We start from the raw sequence: 20,324 nt of genomic DNA on the forward strand, positions 1-20,324 counted from the left end.
GACAATAAATTTCACCACAGGTGTATTTCCAGAAGTAGTTGTTCAGAGCTTTCATACAGTCTTTCTCGGAAGGTAACGTTCGAGTCTGAGCATTTGAAGGACTTCTCGTCCATTTTGGTTTAAAAATTAATGCTGAAAATCTATTTTTGCCTTTGGAAAAAGTGCTTGACTAAACAATATCATCACAAAATGGATTGTACAGGTTTGTGTCCTGTACAATCTCTGGAGCAGCCATTAGAATTTGTTGTGTGCTCCATACACAGTGATTCTAAGTTCACATTCCTTGTGTTCATCAGTGTAGCAGATAGAAAGAAAGGGGTCTGGTCTGCCAAGGCCTTTGATGACTGAGTCAAAGCAGCTATTGCTTTGGTTGTGCAGAAGCCTCCCTGTGTCTCCTTAGTGAGGGGGTGGCCTTGAAACAACCACCCTTCTCAGTCATATGCATCTTAAACAAGCATTGTCTTGGAGCTTTGTTAACCATGTGTGATGTGCTTTTTTTTGTCAGGAACAGGATAACGCCTTGCACATTAACAATGGATGAAATCTAAGCCGTGGGCTGTTGGAGAGGTGTTTGATGAAAAAATAGCACCATTTTCTGGTAGTCCTTGCTGTTCACACTGCTATGGTGAAGATAGAATTGTTTTGACTCTGAAGATTATAACCGAGCACTCCGGGACCCCAAGTACTTGGCAGTGGCACCCTTTGCATTTCAAACATTTAAGTTTGATGTGTCATCAGGAAGACGTGGCTAAATTCTTCTGCGCTTTCCTGTGCAAATGAAATTGGTCATGCTTTTGGCAAGTACAACACAACATGTAATAAAATATCAGAGTGCTGAACATTATGAGAGCTCTTCAGTTGTACAAACTAATTCCCTGAGCTCCGTTTGTCCTCTGCCAGTGTGGATGAGGAAGAAACTACTCATCGGTGCATTTAAGGGCCTGCTGATGTGTAAGGCAGGGGTTGAAATGGTGAGTAAGGGCTGAGCAAATAAGTAAATCTTACTAATGCAAACCCTGAGGCTTTTGTAGAATATTCCTTTTATGGGGTCTCTGTGAAGAGTCCAGTGGGGTAGAGTTGTTGGAGATATGACTAAGGCAGTAACAGACTTGTTGGCAGGCAACACTACAAAACAGCAGTTAGACCTACACAGAAATGGGCCTGTCAGCAAATGTGCTAAAATAAGAAACCCTCAAGCAGAAAGGCTGCCTCAAAGAGCATCTATCTCCTGTGTTTAGATGAAGTGAGGAGTCCAGTGAGTGAGAGTTATTTGTCCTCTGTGTTGATGTGCTCCAGTCTGGGCCTGCTGCTCTGCACTGGGAATGCTTTAACCAACAGGGGAATCACAGCTGCTTTTTCCTGCTGGAATGATGTGTGAAATGTGTGGGATTCTTAGCTTGCGGTTGTTATTTTTCTTTCTCTTTTTGCCTCTCTTCCTCAGCTCTTTTTCAGGCATTGCTGAGTGGCGGTCGGTGGAGGGGTGGGGGTGTGGGGCCATTGAGCAGTGAGTTAGCAGCAATGCGCTCACCACTCACTGCCCCTCCAGTCTTCCTCTTCTACTTCCTGTGGGATTCTAAAGGAGGATGGTTTTAATAGGGAAGGAGGAGGGAAAAAAGAAGGGGGGTGTGGGGGCGTGGGGATGTCTTGGCCAGAATGAGCTTGTGTAAGGAGAATGTCTGGACCTTAAAGAGGAAGTGGACTGAATGTTGGAACATTTCAGGAGAATGGTGGGTGCATTATTGGAATTTAAATGGGGCTGGGGCTAACGGCCATTGTGTGAGTGTCAGGACTGTTTGGTGCCTCTACAGAGCACTGGTGCAACAGATCATGTGGGAGATCTATCTGATCAATGATATCTATTGCTTGATTATGCTGGGGCCCCTCGTATGTTGGTCACAGCTGGAAGGTATTAGGAGCGCAGCTTTGTTTAACCAACTCTAATAAATTAACTTGGCATCCAGAAGCGTATCCCTTTTTAATGCTCCTTCTGTTATTTATAGTTTATTTATCTTTTGTGTCACCAATATTACGATTGGGCAATAAATACATCACTGACTATTGAGATAAAGGTGCGGTATGTTGACTGTTCACAGCAGCAGCTCAAACAATAACCTGCATGAATGCAATAAAATGGCCTCTTGTAAGCCAATAACAACACAATAAATGAATATTTTTCTAAGTTCTCTCACCTACCTTCTGCGACCATGAGAACAGGTTTTGAGCTATTTGTTCTGAGATTATGGCCTCCACCCCAGTACAGTGGATGTGAATGGAATGGAAAGCAGTGCAGGAAAACTGTCAACACTGACATCTATGTAAATATGCTAATAAGGTGATATAAGTTGACCTTATTACCTTATAAATCTTTAGTTTAAAAATGTGTTACTGTAGCAAGCAACTGCCTGTTTACATGCGACTGATAAGGTGTATCAGTTTAACTCCCATGGGAGGTACCTGATTCCATAACAGCTAAATGTTCCACTACCAGCTGGCTGCTAACTTTTTTTGTCTACCATTTGAGGCTGGGCAGCTAGTGTGCCGTAGGTTTATCACAGCTTTTTTGTGGAAAGCAGCTGCTTGCTGAAGCTGGAAACAACACTGATGACCTGTGACAGACAACTACAACAACAAAGCTGTGGGCTGAAAGAAAGACCAACACAATAAGCTGAAAGAGCCTTTAAAGCGTGCTAGAGCAGAGGGCAACTGTAGAGTTGGAATCTACCAAAGAACTAGTTCCCATGAAAACTGGTCAGGGAGGTCTGTGAATAATACACAGTAAAAGAGACACTGTTTCCAGTTGGCAGATATCTCAAAGGTTGTGAAAATAAACCCAAAAGTATCACCATGGCTGGAAACCCCTGGATAGAAGTAAGAAAATGTGCTGCTTTGCTGCTTGGGTGAACCACATGTTGAGTATCCTTGTTATTTATGTACTTTAAGAATTAAGTTGGTCTAAAAGTCTAGGCTTGTGCTGATTACAAGATGCGGACTAATTTATATGCTTAGGAAATGCTGCTCAGAGTGTGCAGCAGTGTGAGTATGTTTGTGCAGAATCTAAATCCATTGTTCCCTCACTGAGGTGGAGAGTAAACATCATGATGGGCCCAGCCACAGGTATCAGCAGCGCCACACCAACTGCTTAGTGAGCACGCCTCGGGAGCCGAGAATAAACGCTGGATTTTTTGGTTTTTATTTGGTCAGTTTGTTGACCGACTTATTCAGTGGGACATTTCATGTTCTTGTATTCTACAGCTTTGTTACTCTTCAGGGAAAGGTCAGCAATGTTCATACATTAAGTGTTAGACTTTACACCCCTTGTCCACAGTTTGACCCCACAGCTGGCTGCTGCATCCACAACTTCGGTTAGCTAAACCACAAACCACTCTGACTCTCCCTTTTTCTTTTTACTTTCTTTTTTCCTCTCACTGTCCTCTTGTCCTCCTCCCCTCGAGACGACATTCAGCTACCATATGGTTCAGCATCACAGGATAGCCTTATGAGACGGACCCTGTGCAAAGATCAGTTTCCGGAGATGTCAGAGGGGTTTGTGTTGTTGCATTCACTGGGGATAGGGAGGGGAAATAAGGGGTGGGGTATCCTCTGGCCCCTTTTTTCTTTTCTGAGGCCCCAAGATGTTTTCTCTAAGGGACTGATGCATCTCCCACGCAAAGGAAGATTGCGTTTCCCCCTTACAGAGAACAGGATATCAGGCATTTTTAAAGTCTTAACTGCAAAGTGTGCTTATACAAACATAGTGCACCACCGGAGAATGCACATGCTGGTTTTGTCTTTATATGCCATTTGATCCTTCATCTCCTGAATCTCGGTCAGTCAAAAAACATAAGAGGAGGAAGTGTGAGCTGAATGCGCAGAAAGAATCAAGGAAGGGACTTTTTCGCCTTTCATTCACTGATAGTGGGCTTTGAGAGATTTATGCTTTCCTGAAATTTAAACATCTGGAGATTTGAGGCAGTGCAACTTGAAGGAGCCCTGACTAAAATGAGGCTAATGAAAGCATATTGTATGTGTGTGTGTTTTTTTTTTCCTTTTAGGAGCAGCCTCTTACCATACATGTGCAGAGAGGTATAGGGGAAGTTACCCATAATTTACCTCTAAATAGGGGAATTAATCTTGGCATTGATTTGTTATCAATGGAGGAACACTGCAGATTGAGTTAGATAAGAGATTTTACCGTAATGCTGTTGACTGGGAGAGAGTAATAAATAAGTCATATCAGTTAGCATTGTTACTTCCCTTTAATTGTGGATACGTTTTCAGAAAATGTAATTATCAGACTCTGGGCACAGCATAATTAAATTTCAGGTAGCAAAAGAGAGGAAGACAGCAAGGCCATTTCTGTTCTAAGGTATAATGGATTATGCTTTACATGTAGTGTAATGAAGGAAACCATTAGATGAGTCTGAAAAGTTGTTGTCGTATCCCAGAAAAGTTTGGTTTGCGTTGTGGACATTCAGTGTTTCCTCTTGCTGCAAGAAAAATACAAAGTTTCCAAGTGTAAAATGTGAACTTATGGCAAACTTTGACCTTTTCCTTTTGGTTAATGCTGATACACTATGTACATTTGATCTTACTATGTTTAGTTAATGTGTCTCAGATGTTTACTGTAAATTTGGTTTTATACCCTGCTTCACATGTTTCCATTTTTTCTGTCAGATAAGTTTTTCAGCTCTAAAGTTTAAAAAACAAAAGGATTTACAGCCCGGTGCTCAAACACAGTAAAGGAGATGTTGATGTTAGCAACTAGCATAAAATATGTATATGCAATCTTGTACAATGCTCCTTCATACATACTGCTTTTGGTAAGATTATACATGATGAAATTTTGTTGAGACACGGCATAAAATTTCTTACATTGTAGGTTGTAATGTTGTTTTATTGGGTGTTTTCTGGTTACCATACAGATACAGTCAAATACAGAGTTTGCAGGTCTCCTCCTTAACAGTAGCATGTGAGTTCTCAACATAAGTGTGTTTTTCTTTTTAAAGCTAAAGAAGAATACATCTTGTACTGTACACTATATTGGCTTTGTGGGTAAACACTTGTTTGTATTGATAAGTTTATTATCCCGCAGAATAAGCTTAGACAGTTTTTTTTTTGTAGTTGCCCAGATCTTATAGCCTCTAGAAACAAATATCTGCTCCCACACCCTTGACTTCCAGCACCAATCCCAAGTAAACATCAAAAGAGTCATTTGCAGCCGTACATAGTGACTACCTTAGATGACTAATGATCAGCACTGTGCAATCCAGGTAATGTTTTGTACAATATATACACACCTGCCAGTACACACCTCCCAACCACACACACACACACACACACACACACACGCATACAGTACTGAAGCAGAGATATACGAGTCTTGCCACTCCTTTCTCCCACTTCTACCTCCTGGACATTTTGTGACGTCAATACAGCTGGAGGAAGTGAAGCAATAGCTAATTAGTCTTTGTCAGATTATCAGTTACATCACTGCAGACCCCAGTGTGGTGTGGTGTATGAATGTTAACACTCTGTTATAATTCTTTAGTATATTACTTGTGTGGTGTAGAAGATAAGTATTTAAGAATGTAATTATGTACGAATGTTAACACTCTGTTATAATTCTTTAGTATATTACTTGTGTGGTGTAGAAGAGAATTATCTATGTAGAGATACTGCTTGCAAACCAATGATGGTAAGATGATGTCATGGGGTAGGACTGGATAAGTCTGACTTCTTCCTACTCCATTCAAGCATGTACTAGGTATAAGCAAATTGATATTGGATTAGCATTTGTTGGATACGTGTAAAATTATGTGTGTTGACATATCAACTGTCTTTACATGCTTGAAAGAATAAATTTCCAGCAGTATGTAAAAGACTTCAAATTATAAACGTATAAGCTAGTTAAAACGCGCTCGCCCTTTACCAGCTGTACCATTAAATGTGATGTACACAATAATTCATCAATAATTATAAATCAGTAATTTGATATACATTAATTTAAAATGTGCCATTCTGCATAATGAGTACTTGTGCTTTTAGTACTTTAAGTATGTTTTGATGCTAATACTTTTGCACTTTTACTTAAGGAACATTTTGAATGCAGGACTGGTACTTGTTTGGTATTGGTACTTTTGGTAAGGGATCTGAGTACTTCTTCCACCACTGACTAGTAGAACGGTACAGTAGTCTGCAGCCTTTTATGACACATCTAACCCAGATATGAGTTTCATTTTTATTTCTAGAAGGCTGCCAGGTAGAACTATGACAATGTTTTAAACTACAGTTTATGGCTATGAAATACCAGGTCGTTTACTACAGAGATCAGAAATGAATGACTAGGCTAGGAACATGTTTACTGAGGCTATACTGCTGCTTGCTTGGGCAATCAGCAAGTTTTTTCTTCATTGTGCACCACACAAGTACGAACTTCAGTTGGAGGGTGTTTGCTGAACCTTTAGTCACCTGCTCCATCTAGCCTTTATTGCTCATCACAAAGATTAACAGAACAAAACATTCAGACAGGAAGCAGGCTTTATCTGTGCATCTGGGGGATCTACATAGATGTATATGGCATAATAACAAACCAATTAACCATAATCAGCATCCCTATTAACAAACTGTCATTTGCAATGCCCTAATCAAGCTGATCAATATTCACAGCTGCATAATCATGACAGCCTTTTTTTTTTTTTTAAATACAGTGTGCTTTCTTAGTCTGAGGAATAATTTGCAGGCTAATTATATACTATATAGCTCTTCTAATTAAAACAGTCAGCTTGTATTTGCTAGTCTGCCTCTGTTGCCTGGGCATTTGGGCTTCTGGACCACAAGGTTCATGTCAGGGAGATCCCACAGGGACAAACTAATGAGGAGGAAGAAGGGGGGGGGGGAGCCTAATTCTTACTGATTAGGTGCCACTTGCTGTTGGTTTGTGTGAAATCAGCACAACAACATGTGTAAACTGCACAGTAGAAGCCTTCGAGACCAGGGCCAATGCTTTTCACAGTAGAGGAAAAGTACAAAATATTGGTTTCTGATACAAATTTGACTGAGCTGTAAGATAATACTGTTTGTTTTAAATTCGGACAATCAGAAATGCCTGGCGGTAAATTAACTGTTATGTACAGTGTGGTGAGGCGTGTCTCAGAACGTAGAGTGCATGTTATGGCTTTCTTTGCAGTCAAGAGCAGACATGTTGTGGAATGTGACCCAAGAGACATTACACCATAAATTTTACTGTAATAAACGGGGAAGAATCTTTTCTTTTGCCTCAACATATTAAATTAAGACCTGAAATGAAAAAAAATCTATTGCATGTATGCAGAATGTTTGCGTGTATGTATGTTTTAGTGGGTGTTGGAGAGGATTCATTGTGTTGAACACAGAACCAGACAAAACCTGTCTGACCAGATCAGGATGACTGAAAACAGGCTCACAACCTGTTTTCTTAAGAAATGCATTTTTTCTTTAAAACTACATTCCTTAAAACAAAACAAAAAAACTCTGTTGCAGTTATCAATAATACTGCTTTCTTTATCCAAATATTTTATGGCATAACACTCGATAGACTATATTATCAGCTTACAATTGTAGTTCTGTGAATCTCTGTATCAGCACCTTTGTTGTTATTGGAACTGAAGCCTAGAAAGTCTGAGGATCAGGATTTGATTTAAACCCTATGTTGTTTTCACATCATGTCAAGAAAATGCCCTAAAATCTGTTGTACTTGCACTAAGATGAAGTTATTGAGACCATTACTAAATCTCAGAAGTTCCCCCCAAGAAATTTAGACACGAATCTCATGGAATCTGTGACACACCAAATCTTTTCTCCAAAATGACACGATGAGCTTGAAGATTCTGGTCATTGTGGTTGTTTCTGACTTGCCTGCATATGAGCGGAAAGTTTCAGGCCCGTTGCCAGTATAAATACAGCCAACTCACTTTGAATCATCAGCCACAACTTGCTTTGTAGCTGAGATTTGATTCCTATTCTAGATACAACCCAGATCACTTATTTTTGCATGAAACCTGGCCAAGTTATGACCGCACAGACAAAATTCACAAACACAGAAACAGAGAGAAAGCCATAAATTGAGCCAGGGTGTTACATAAGAAGTGGATATTTCTGACTGTGGCCCTTTGGATACATCCTTTTGTGACACTGCATTGCAATTCCAGATGATTTGCAAACCACTGGATCTTGTGTTTCAAGCAACATTAAGAAACGTTTGACAAATTCTGGTGTGGTTTTTTTTTTGTGTGTTTCTCTGCAGTATGCCAAGGCATCACCAACCGTCTAAATCTTCTGGGTTCCAAAGAGGACCACTACCAGAACATGGTGAAGACTTACAGCAACTGCACCGTGGTCCTAGAGAACCTGGAGGTCACCTACATGGACGAGCACCGGGACCTGTCCTTTCTCAGGGTAAACACTACACTACACATACTATAACAGATGGGACAAGCTTTTTTCTTTCTTTTGTTATCTATCTGGTGGCCTGAAGCCATTTTGCCAGACAATCAGTGTTCTGGATCTTTGCAGGCTCTTTGCTGCTCTTATCGCGTTAGTGCAGATAATTAAAATCAGAAGAGAGTGAGTCCATGGTGACAGATGATTCACTGTGTTTATAGCCCTCTGGTTGAAACTTTGCTTGAACCCCAGCTGCTAAGGCAAGGTTCTGAACACTGGGCAGATGTGTTGAGGGACCACACATACTCACATGCAAACTTGCACACACAAACACAGACATAACATACTGTACAGTCAGCAGACATCATGCAGTAGTGGATCTCATTTTCTTAACCCTCTGAATGATGGAGCTTGCTGGAGCTGCAGGCAGCCTGAAAGAAAGAACTACACTCAACAATCAATGCTGAAAAAACTACTAGTGCAACCTCCAGTGCATATTTTAATACACTTCTAAAAAGACTAGAAGCAACAACTGAACAGCGGTCAAAAGATAAGGCAGTGAGTGACAGCGCTCATCTCCTAACATGCAGAAACAGTATTGATCATTATGTAACTTATGATCAGCACCAGCTGACTTTACACTGTTAGTTCACAACCAAGTTTTCAATTTTTTTCTTTCACAGTCCATTGAGGAAGTGGGTGGCTATGTCCTGATCGCCCTCAACACAGCTTCCAGGATTCCCCTGGAGAACCTACGCATCATACGAGGTCATTCACTCTATGAGGGAGGGTTTGCACTCGCCGTTCTGGCCAATTATGACAAAGCTACAGGTCAGGGCACCAATGAGCTTCTTCTGACCAGCCTGACAGGTCAGTTCAACTTTGCATTTTAAAATATACTATAACTAAATATTCTCAAAGGATCTCAGTATTATAAAAAAAAACTATAAATATTAATTGTGTAATTTTGTCAAATTCACATAGTAGTTTTCTTCTGCAGAAATTCTTAAAGGAGGTGTAAAGTTTGGGACCAGCCTGCTATGCAATGTGGAAACAATACAATGGTATGATATCGTCAACATGGACAGCAAACCCAACATGGAGCTCCCAGTGGCCAGCAACAATCCACTTTGTAAGTAACACACTGTACAGCAAAAGACAAGACTGTCTATAGAAGGAAGTCACTGTGTATCGCTAAAGAATGAAAGTAAACGTATTACTCTGTTTATTGTGGTTTGCTTTTACAGGTAAAAGATGCGACTCAAGCTGTTTCAATGGGTCATGCTGGGCACCTGGTCCTCAAAACTGTCAGACACGTAAGCTCTGATCTGTGATTTAATTTTATCATGGGGGAAAAGTCATGTACAAATGCTGCATTAAAGCTAAAATCTATAAGCTGTTTTAGATAACATATAATTGTTAGTGCACAGTGTATAGTGTTAGTGGTGAAAGACTAAAAACAGTGCCATCTTTTGAGTTAGTTTCCATACTTTACTATTGAGAACCAATGGGTTTTGCATTCATGTTACTTGGTTGGTCTTTAACATGTTCACTGCATACCGACAACAAAAATGTGAAACCATCACACTCTACTGTTTTTGCCATAATTCAAACATGCAAAATGTGATTTTCAGCTTTAATATGGCCTCAAAATCAAAAGTACAAAGAATTCCCTGTTGCTACTGGTCACTCCACTGACTTTGCCCCATTTCCAGTAACAAAGCTGAACTGTGCACAGCAGTGCTCTAAGAGATGCAGAGGATCTTCGCCCAGTGACTGCTGTAATGAGCACTGTGCCGCAGGCTGCACAGGACCACGGCCCACCCAATGTCTGGTGAGAGAAAAACACTCTCATAATCAGGACAGGAGTAAATGATATGATCAGGGAACTCAGGAAGAGACAACCTTGAAAAACAACATTTGGATAAGAGGCCTTCCACAAAACAAAGCCCTTCAGCAGCATCTGTTTTTATGATCACAAGTATTATTATTGGTTTTAGTGCCAGTGAGACATATAGCTGCTGATTAAATCTTTCATTTGGCAGTGCCTCGAGTATCAGCGTCTGCTCTCCCTGTCTGTGTAGCTCTGAGGATTTAGCCAAGGCTGTGACAGAGGAATGCGGTGTTATCATTAATGTGGGGCTCTGTTTTGGTCCTAGTGTACTGGATGACTGTTGTTTGTGCTGCAGGCCTGTCGGGACTTCCAGGATGAAGGGGTGTGTAAGGACTCCTGCCCAGGCCTCATGCGCTATGACCCCAACTTGCACCAGCTGGTACCTAACCCACATGGAAAATACAACTTTGGTGCCACCTGTGTCAAGAGCTGCCCACGTAAGGACAATTAAACAGACAAACCCATTTTTGTTGTGTTATGCCAACATTGTTACAAAGCGTTTCATCTTCATCCTATTACCATACATAAAAGCATGCACTGGAGCTGTTGTCTTGGCCGTCAAGATAAAACAAACTAGCAGGCTTCACTAGCCAGTATACACAATATGCATGATTATGCGTGTTTTCACAATGTGGTATGCTGAACAAGAGCCCAGGTTGTCATTCAGGGCTGTTAGACACTCACTGCTTACAGTGTCTCAGATTGATTATAAATTGTATGAACAAAGAGAGAAAATGATTGAGTTAATGTAACAACTGCTCTCGCTCAGTTTAATTTGTACAGGTCTGGCCCAGTACTATTTAGGCTATAATGTACAGCCTACAGGATTAGTATGTACCTATAGTCATATGTGGTATAACTCAGTTTATTACTGCCAAAAAACACATTCATATTAGTTTTAATGTTTTGGTGGTGATTTGTAATGAACAATCTCCAAATTTACAGCATGTCATTATGATGTACACTGCTTTTATTTTGCAATCATTCCAGATAACTATGTTGTGACCGATCATGGCGCGTGTGTGCGGGCGTGCAGCGGCAACACATACGAGGTGGACGAGGGAGGAATTAGGAAGTGCGCCAAGTGTGACGGACTGTGTCCAAAAGGTTGGGGGCTAAGCTGTCACTGTGGAACCTGGAGATACATTTTTCACTCATATACTGTTCATACTGCAGTGGTTGAGTATAGCTAAATACATTTACTTATTCAGAAGTACTCGAGTGCTTCCATTTTTATGCTATTCAAACTTCAGCTTCACAACATTTTAGTATTTAGTTTTTACAAAAGCTTTTTTATGTTATGCTATGCTAACAGGAAGCCGGCTGTGGCTGCTGAATAGTATGCAAAAACTTAGCTCTGTTGTTATTAAAATTAGCTCTACCTTGGTCAGCTACATGATACTGCTACTTTCATGTTAATGCATCACTACTAATAATCTAATATTTTAATAAATAATAATATACAGTACCTCTTTGAGCATTTAATCTACAGGCTTAACTTTAAGTACATTGTGATGATCATAATGAGTATTTTTAATCAGATTTTACCTTGTGGCATTCCTTGTTTTGCTTAAATAAAGGGTCAGAATATTATAGTACTTCCACCAGCTTTTGACAAAGTTTTGCTTGTTTTGGTTCAGAAAAATACCAAAATTAGAATAAGGTCAAGAGTTTCTGTATTAATATTTGTTTTCTGAACTGTTTATAGTGTGCAATGGACTCGGAACAGGAGATCTGACTCGCATCCTGTCTATCAATGCCACCAACATTGACTCATTTAAAAACTGCACCAAAATCAATGGTAACATAGCTATCATCCACACATCGATTTACGGGTAGGTCAAGTACATTAACAGCACCGCAGCCCTCATGCTGACTATATCAGCTGTAATACACTTTTGAGCACCTATGCCATTAGCCGCTAACATGTTTGTTTGTTTTTTTAGGGATGCATTTACCAAAACACCAAAGATGGTTCCTGCGCAGCTCGATGTGTTTAAGACAGTTAAAGAAATTACTGGTAAGACTGCATATGACCTGAGTAAATCATGACACTAAATACATTCTAAAAGATTTCACAATTAACAAACTGTGTTGCTTCAGGGTACTTGTGGATTCAAACATGGCCAGAGAGCATGACCTCGCTCAGTCCTTTTGAAAATCTGGAGATCATTCGAGGACGAACTAAACGGTATGATTCACAGCCACTGGATCACAAAGAATAAATTTGTTTTTCAAGAGTTGAGTATTATTAAAGTCTGTCATTAAATCTCTTCCTGTTCCACCTTTTTCTTCTTGGTAGTGGTAGCCGCAGCGTGGTTATGACTCAGCTCAGTATCGACTACCTGGGCCTTCGGTCCCTCAAAGAAATCAGCGATGGAGATGTGGTTATTGTTAAGAATCAGAACCTGTGCTACACTAATAAAAGTCACTGGAAGGGGCTTTTCAAGTCAGAACGCCAAAGTGCTACAATAGAGGATAACGCTGATGCTGACGCATGTGGTAAATTGAATTTTGATGCCCACACTAAATCCATTTGGATCCTTTAGTTGTTTGTTGTATAACTTTTGATTACACAATGCACAAGCCAGATTTAATTATTGAAGCCTAACTTCAAAATTGGATAATTATGTGGGAAAGATCTCTTACTGAGGTTGTATGTTTGTTTTCAGCTCTGAGGAACAAAACGTGTGACAGGAAGTGTACCGCAATCGGCTAACGTGGGGGGCGGCGGCCCGGGACGTTGGTTTGCCCTGCCGTGGTTACAGCCGTGGTGGGAGCTGTGTTGACTCTTGCAACATCCTGGAGGGGTAAAGGAGGAATCTAAATTTTACTGCCTTTTAAGCTCTGACATGCAGTCTTCCTTGTTTTAGACAAACAAACAGACTGAGCATCAGATCTGTTCGTTCTATTCTCCTTGAAAGTCTATTTTCATACCATGAGCATTTCCAGACTGTGACATTAGATGTTGTGGAGGGATGATTTGTTATTGAAAGCAATGCTAAAACCAAAATACAATCCAAGGTATTTTGAAGTTAAACCTCCGGCAGATCTAAGACAAACATTGCAGCTGAAATGGCAAATTGACTCACATCTGTTTATCATTGCCGATCTCTGTCAAACATTGAATCTTGCTTACAGGTTAACTTCTGCCCTCAAAAAGGGATCAAGAATTTCACTTCACATGTAACTGTTTGAAACGAGGTGCACCAGCAGTGAGAGTCTGTCAGCTTTATTATTGTTTTTGCAGAGAGCCACGGGAAGCAGTCGTGAATAAAGCCTGCATGGACTGTCACCCCGAATGCCAACGCATGAATGGAACTGCAACCTGCAGTGCGCCTGTATGTGTGTCACCAACAGCTAAGCTATTATTACAAACATTCATAAAAAGCCATGTAAGATTATTTATGAATCTAAAATATCAACAGTAAATGTTTAGTGCCAGTCAGAATTCAAATCAACAATTACGCAGCATGAAATGTGTTTCAGAAGTGTTAGTGCTACCAGTTTCTCCGTCAACAGAAAGAAGCCTTATTAAACTGTAATGCAGTGCAGCCACAAGGCATGTTGGGTTCTGAATAAGGCTTGTGGCTATGCAATCTATTTGGCCGGCTTCTTTTATACATTCATAATCCAATCTTTGATTGAAAACAAGTTCAGGCCCCTTTTTGGGTTTGTGAAAAGTAATTCTGGGAAATGCGGGCTTCAAATATAGAAGTAGACAGACAGGCTGAGAAAGAGGTATGTAGTATAACAGAGGACTAAGTTGTACTGGCCTAAAATAAAGCCCCTAACATGACTGGGTGGTTTTCCTCACCTTAACATTTGCATTTATGAGGATGGTTGTTAGAGCTTGCTTTGAGAAATTCATACTGAGATAGTACAGTGTGCATGGCATTTTCTGCTCTTCTGAAGAATTGTAAATATTATGACTCTTCTTTTTTGCTTTCAGGGTTCTGGAAACTGTACTAAGTGTGCAAACTACCAAGACGGTCTGTTCTGTGTGTCTCGCTGCCCCCAAGGCGTTCCCGGAGAGGACGACATGCTAGTGTGGAAATACGCAGATGAGATGAAAATGTGCCAGCTATGTCACGAAAACTGCACTCAGGGGTAAAAGCACTGTTCTACCAAACTGAGAACTGGCATTGTATTTCCCTGTGTAGCAAATATTTATATGTAGTGTTGGGTAAAATTATTAACAAAGTCATACTTTAAGGTTGATTCTAACATTTGATGAATTAAGAACTTAATTAGTAGAAGATTAACATTATGCTTGTTGATTAGTCAACCTGTGTGTTTACTTTGCGTATGGTAATTCTATCATAGTTAAGATTTAGTTTAGAGCACACATAAGTTTGCTTACTTATATGTTACAATTTTATGTTTACATAGTTGAGTATATCATTCTATGTGTTCACTGAATTCTTGCCTAGTACTTATTGTGTTAGCCAACTGGAGCACTGTTTGACATCAAGGGCACTGGTTTACTAAAACACCGAATCTCATTAGATTTACAGCTTTAGCAAAGAGGGTCCACAGATACTTTATTATCACCACCTGGCTGAAGAGGCCAGGGAATTTGGGGTGACTGGGACACCAAGGGTAATAAACAAGAGATTAGATCTAAAAGCCAACAAGAGGAAGACAACTTCAAAGGCAGGGCAATATACAGACACACACAGGCAAGACAGTTTAATTAGCCAAACGGGAAGCCATGTCACATATAGTGTAACAAAGGCAGAAGTGAGTGTAGCAATTCAGACAGTAGAATTTCCTCCATCTTTAGGAAGCTGTTTTTCCCATTGGAGCAGAAAAGATGCAGGAGGAGGACAGATGGATAGATGGACCAATAGAACAGCACGAGAGGACCGGACCAGCCTACAAGGGCACATTTGAAATTGTATATGTATAGAGGAGGACAGTGTTCCTTCTCGTCCTGAAGACGAGTTGAATGGTTTTGCTGTTGAGGTCAGGGCTTCAGATAGAGATGGAACCCAGAGCTCTGTAAATTGCTTTATTCGATGGTCTGTTTAGTTATGATAATAAATGTTTGAAAATTGATATTCGATTCTGATTATTCTTCATGAAAGAACACGCTGCAGTAGTAATGTTAATGCATTAACTTAATCCAAATCAGAAGGGTCAGCTGCAGTTCTTTTGGCAAAGATCGGAGAGAGCTCTGTTTCAGTCATGGAACCATTTTGTTGACATAAATGTTGAAATCTGACAATTTTGGAGAGATGCAGTAGAGTCAAATGCCACCTTAATAGGTTTTTGTATTTTTACTCCTGTTTCTTTTTTTTTTTTTTTTAAACCCTCATTTTCCATAAAAACTGGATTAGGACGTCCCTGGGTTGTTTTTTTCACATTTTCTGGGCTCCCATTGGTTTTATTTATTGCAATATTCAATGAACAGAGGTCTGCCCTGCATTACGGGACAAACCAACAATACCTTTAACAGGAATGAAAGCTGACCTTATGTTCACAGTGATGGACTTATCACCATGGAGGTTTACAGATGATGACTGATGACCCCAGTCAATCCCAGTGATTGATGCAGTTTTCTACACTCATAGCAGATTTCAGAGAACTTGGATGCTTTTATTGGCAGAAATCATCAGCTTTTCTTTTTTTTTGTACAACCATGATGGAACAGTTTTTCATGAAATGACATAAGTTTAGCAACACTGATTGGTGAAAACCAATTGTAAAGAATTTCCTTGAGTGCTGGCTTTGTGGTATGAAAGCACAGTGACAATATGGTCACATGAGATTCTTTGCATCACTTTGTTTATAGGTGCGTTGGGCCTGGTCTCGAAGGCTGCCAGAGAAGGTGAGTACATAGAGTAATACTGAACTTCCATGCTTAAGGATACAGTGACTTTGCCTAAGTTAAACATCCTAATCTCATCTCTCTATGTTAATTAAATTCACAAATGTGCTCTGTTTTCTATCTTGCATGCTTAAATCCCACCTGTCTTTCAGCAATTCAGGTCTTTCCATGATTGCTGCTGGTGTAGTCGGTGGGCTGCTGGCTGTGTTCATTGCAGGTCTCTCTGTGTTTGTGTTGCTACGCCGACGCCACATCAAGAGAAAGAGGACCATGCGCAGACTGCTCCAAGAGAAAGAGGTAAGACTAGGAAACTGAGTAACTGCTTGTAGGGAGACATCAAGACACTAAAATGTTAAGATTAATTTATAAAAGCCATTTTTAATTGTCTTCAGTATTTTCAAATGGAAAGCGCAGATATATGTTTCCTGTTATATTTAGAATGTTAGATTTGTTTGGTATAATTTGCATTTAAAATTGATCTACTACAGTCCATTGTAAAAGAATCACTAGTGCTGTTTATGAGACAGGCTTGAAGACATTTAAGTCTTTTTTCCAGTTGGTTGAACCCCTGACTCCAAGTGGAGAGGCACCAAACCAGGCTCTACTGCGAATCCTGAAGGAGCCTGAATTTAAGAAAATCAAAGTGCTGGGATCAGGGGCTTTTGGCACTGTTTACAAGGTAATAACATAGCCTAGCTTTGTGTGTCAGACACCTTGTTGTCAAAGCTGTAGTGCTGAGCTTTACACAAGCTGAAGCTCAGGAGCACTGGATGTGCCTCATAACCAGCACCTGTTAATGTTTTCACTCGGCTACATCTGTTGTCAATTTTCAACTAAGAGACATTTTAAACTTGCAAACGTGAGTGACTTTCACTTCCAACGCTGTGTGTATATATTTGCATTAATGTACATTTTCTGAGGATATATGAACCCATCCTCCTGAATGGGATAGAAAGCTAGTGCTCACAATGTCAGAATAAGGATAAGGGTTTATTTTAGGTTAGGGTTAAAATAAATCTCATGAGAGAATATGTAAGTCAACCCAATGTTCTCTGTGTGCCTGTGCTCTTGGATTTCTAGCTTTGAGAGGACTTCAGTTTTATACCTTGATAGTGAGGACATGTTTCAAAGAGTTATTTGAGGGTTAAGGCTTAGTTATAGTGTTAAAATTAGGTTTGCATGCATATCAGTTTTGTAATTTCCTTGTTGATGCTAACATTTTCATGTATGCACATATGTTCACTTGATGGTTCAGGTGTGATCTAAGTCTGTCAAATAACAAACTTGTGTTCATACAGGGCCTGTGGGTTCCAGAGGGAGAGGATGTAAAGATCCCAGTAGCCATCAAGGTTTTGAGAGAAGCCACATCACCAAAAGCAAACAAAGAAATACTGGATGTAGGTTCACTGATTTACGTGGTACTGTTTATTAGACTCTAAGCATACTGTAATACTGATTTATCATGTAAAATGTTATTTCCCAAACTACTTTGGCAAAATGTGGGATGTGTTGGAGCACAGCAAAGTGTGGAACCATAAAAGTTAAATACTGTGGACATTTTTAATAATTATTGCATTATATTTGATTTGAAGTATATTCACTGTGCTACACAGTGAATGGCAAGTATTGTTTGCCAGATTTTAGTTTAACAGTAATGTATCCTGCAATTTACAGCACCTGCACCTTATGTCTACCCTAATAATAACTTATTTGTCCTGTAATATAGAACATGTTGTGTTTCTACTTGGCGACCTTCTTATGGGGGCTGTAGGATATTAATTAGAAAGCCACATGTGGGCTTGGTGTGTAATCTAAGTCTGAGGTGTTTTGGACAGGAACGCAGTCCTGAGGCAGCGCTGAGAAAGCAGCCTGTTCAAGATGCAAACAGCTGAATGTGCATCACACATCCTGTGATGCTGTGGTCAATTTGCTCAGTCAGTCTACATCTGGATGCTGTTGTGGCAGACACCCACATTGTCTGAACTTCATGACTTGCTCCTTAAAGGGAAAAGATTGTTAAAGGCTTTGAAGTGTCCTTTGCATCAAAGTGCAGGAATTACAGAGCTCCAAGCAAAGAAGTGGGTACTTACTGAATAATAATAATAATCATGCAGAAAATATTTGGGATACAATTAATGTGCTCATGGCAGGAAACCTACTAAATAAAGCTCAGTTTGAAGTGCTGTTTGAACAGGTCTCATTGCAGGAAGCCTTTTGTTGGTGGCCAGTGAGGATTATCCCCGTGGTTTTTTTTTTTTTTTTTAAGTCGTTTCTGTTATGACAAGTTTTCACTCTGAGCTGAGCCACATTAAATACAGTCGACTGAGTATGCCTGCTGTTATGAAACATACTGTATTGCCCAACAGTGGATCTCCATAGATGTTATGTTTCTCAAGCTATCAGTTATCAGGATACGTGTAAACACTTTTACCAGTATTGTTCTGTGGAAGATGGAATAGGCTGGGAAACATGTTACTCAAACAGGCAGTTTCTTTTTTGTCTATAATCTATCAGGGTGAATTACACTATTTTCTTTATCACAAGAGAAGGATGTTTTGTTGTACTTGTCACCCGTCTGCCCACTGATAATATTAAAAATGGAATGACAAAAAAAAAAATTGTCTGTGTGCACATTACAGGAGGCTTATGTGATGGCGAGTGTGGAACACCCCCATGTGTGTCGCCTGCTTGGCATCTGCCTGACTTCCACAGTGCAGCTCGTCACCCAGCTGATGCCCTACGGCTGCCTGCTGGACTATGTCAAAGAGAACAAGGACAACATTGGCTCCCAGCACCTGCTTAACTGGTGTGTCCAGATAGCCAAGGTAAGAGTGAAACCTCGTAAAGGCATCAGGTTGCATTCAGTATATTAGGATTTGTTCAATGGGACCGACCTATAAGGGGCTGTTGTTGTTTATTTTATATACATACGGTACAAAATGGCGTTGTTTTATATAGTATTAATGCTGTTTATCCAGTGTTTTCATGCTGTACAATAGGTTTTTAAATCATAAAGGGCATGTGATAAAAATCAACAAGCATTTCTGCGGTGCAAGTTGTTTTTACAACGGCTACAGTATTCACAGCCTTCAACTGCTAAGATAATTTGTCGAAAGACATCAGGTGGTGGCGACAAGTCCGAGGAAGACTTTTCTGTAGTCAAAACATTGTTATGTTCATGTAGAAATGAAAGAATAAACAAGAAAGAAAGAGCAGCTGCAGATATTCTTCGTCTTTGTGCAACCTTTTTTACACAGCACTTGCAAAAAATGTATTGATGCACCTCCTGAAGATGGTGACAAGTCTGTCATGACATAGGTCTTTTGTTGTGTCTGATCAAGCCAAGTCCTCATGTTCTGACATATCAGTCAGCTAGTGAAAATAAAGCTTTGCTCCTATGTAATAACCTGCACGTCACCATTTGTTGGACAAAAGGGTATGAACTACCTGGAAGAGCGCCACTTGGTGCACCGTGACTTGGCAGCCAGAAACGTCCTGGTGAAGACTCCTCAGCATGTCAAGATCACCGATTTTGGTCTGGCCAAGCTCCTCAATGCAGACGAGAAAGAGTATCATGCAGATGGAGGAAAGGTTGGTGGGAGATTAGTGTTAGCAGGTTTCATCTGTCTGTCCTGAATGTTTCAAAAAGATTAAAGGAGCTGATAAGAAAGTGATTTTTTTTATGCCAAGATACTAAGACAAAGGTTTTGCCCTTCTACTTATATTCATGTTTTAATTTTATAGTCACTGATTGTTGTTGCCCACAAGTGAGCCTAAATGTGAACAACCTTATTTGTGTATTTTTAGCCTGTCAAAATGTGGGTACTGCTTAGACAGGTGACTTCCTTTAGATGACGGAATTTGCTCTATGTCATGAAAAATAGTATCTTTTCACTTTAGTTTTGCTCTAGCTTGTATCTTATGTAAGTGTTGTGGTGTATAAATAGTTATGTCAGTGACCTCAGTTCTAAGAGAAATGACAAATCAAATAAGTTCTATGTCTTATCAAGTTTTCTTTGTGCAGCTATTTTGTATAATGCCTGTATTTACTTAGAGGGTGATGTCTTTGTTGAATGTTCTCCATAACAGGATAACTAAACATTATTTTGTCACTTAAATGGCCTGGTAATAACAGTGACAGTGTTCAGTATTTATTACCTGAATATATTCTTAGCCCTC

At 40.0% G+C, this 20,324-nt stretch overlaps 1 protein-coding gene across 1 annotated transcript in view; it reads left to right on the forward strand.

The window, feature by feature from the left end:
- egfra (epidermal growth factor receptor a (erythroblastic leukemia viral (v-erb-b) oncogene homolog, avian)) overlaps window positions 1–19,796 on the forward strand; it is a 32,163-nt gene extending 12,367 nt beyond the window's left edge. The window contains 21 exon segments of the mRNA XM_020591509.1: window positions 8,282–8,433; window positions 9,102–9,288; window positions 9,419–9,550; window positions 9,666–9,734; window positions 10,134–10,252; window positions 10,608–10,749; window positions 11,303–11,419; window positions 12,021–12,147; window positions 12,259–12,332; window positions 12,416–12,503; window positions 12,615–12,814; window positions 12,985–13,062; window positions 13,065–13,122; window positions 13,563–13,653; window positions 14,265–14,422; window positions 16,110–16,145; window positions 16,298–16,442; window positions 16,702–16,824; window positions 17,444–17,542; window positions 18,785–18,970; window positions 19,581–19,796. Of these exon segments, the coding sequence (XP_020447165.1) occupies window positions 8,282–8,433; window positions 9,102–9,288; window positions 9,419–9,550; window positions 9,666–9,734; window positions 10,134–10,252; window positions 10,608–10,749; window positions 11,303–11,419; window positions 12,021–12,147; window positions 12,259–12,332; window positions 12,416–12,503; window positions 12,615–12,814; window positions 12,985–13,062; window positions 13,065–13,122; window positions 13,563–13,653; window positions 14,265–14,422; window positions 16,110–16,145; window positions 16,298–16,442; window positions 16,702–16,824; window positions 17,444–17,542; window positions 18,785–18,970; window positions 19,581–19,781 (2,582 nt within the window). The 3' untranslated portion in view covers window positions 19,782–19,796.
- Window positions 19,797–20,324: the final 528 nt, after the last annotated feature.

This window comes from Monopterus albus, unplaced genomic scaffold, assembly GCF_001952655.1.
Source record: "Monopterus albus unplaced genomic scaffold, M_albus_1.0 scaffold14.1, whole genome shotgun sequence".
Taxonomy (NCBI): domain Eukaryota; kingdom Metazoa; phylum Chordata; class Actinopteri; order Synbranchiformes; family Synbranchidae; genus Monopterus; species Monopterus albus.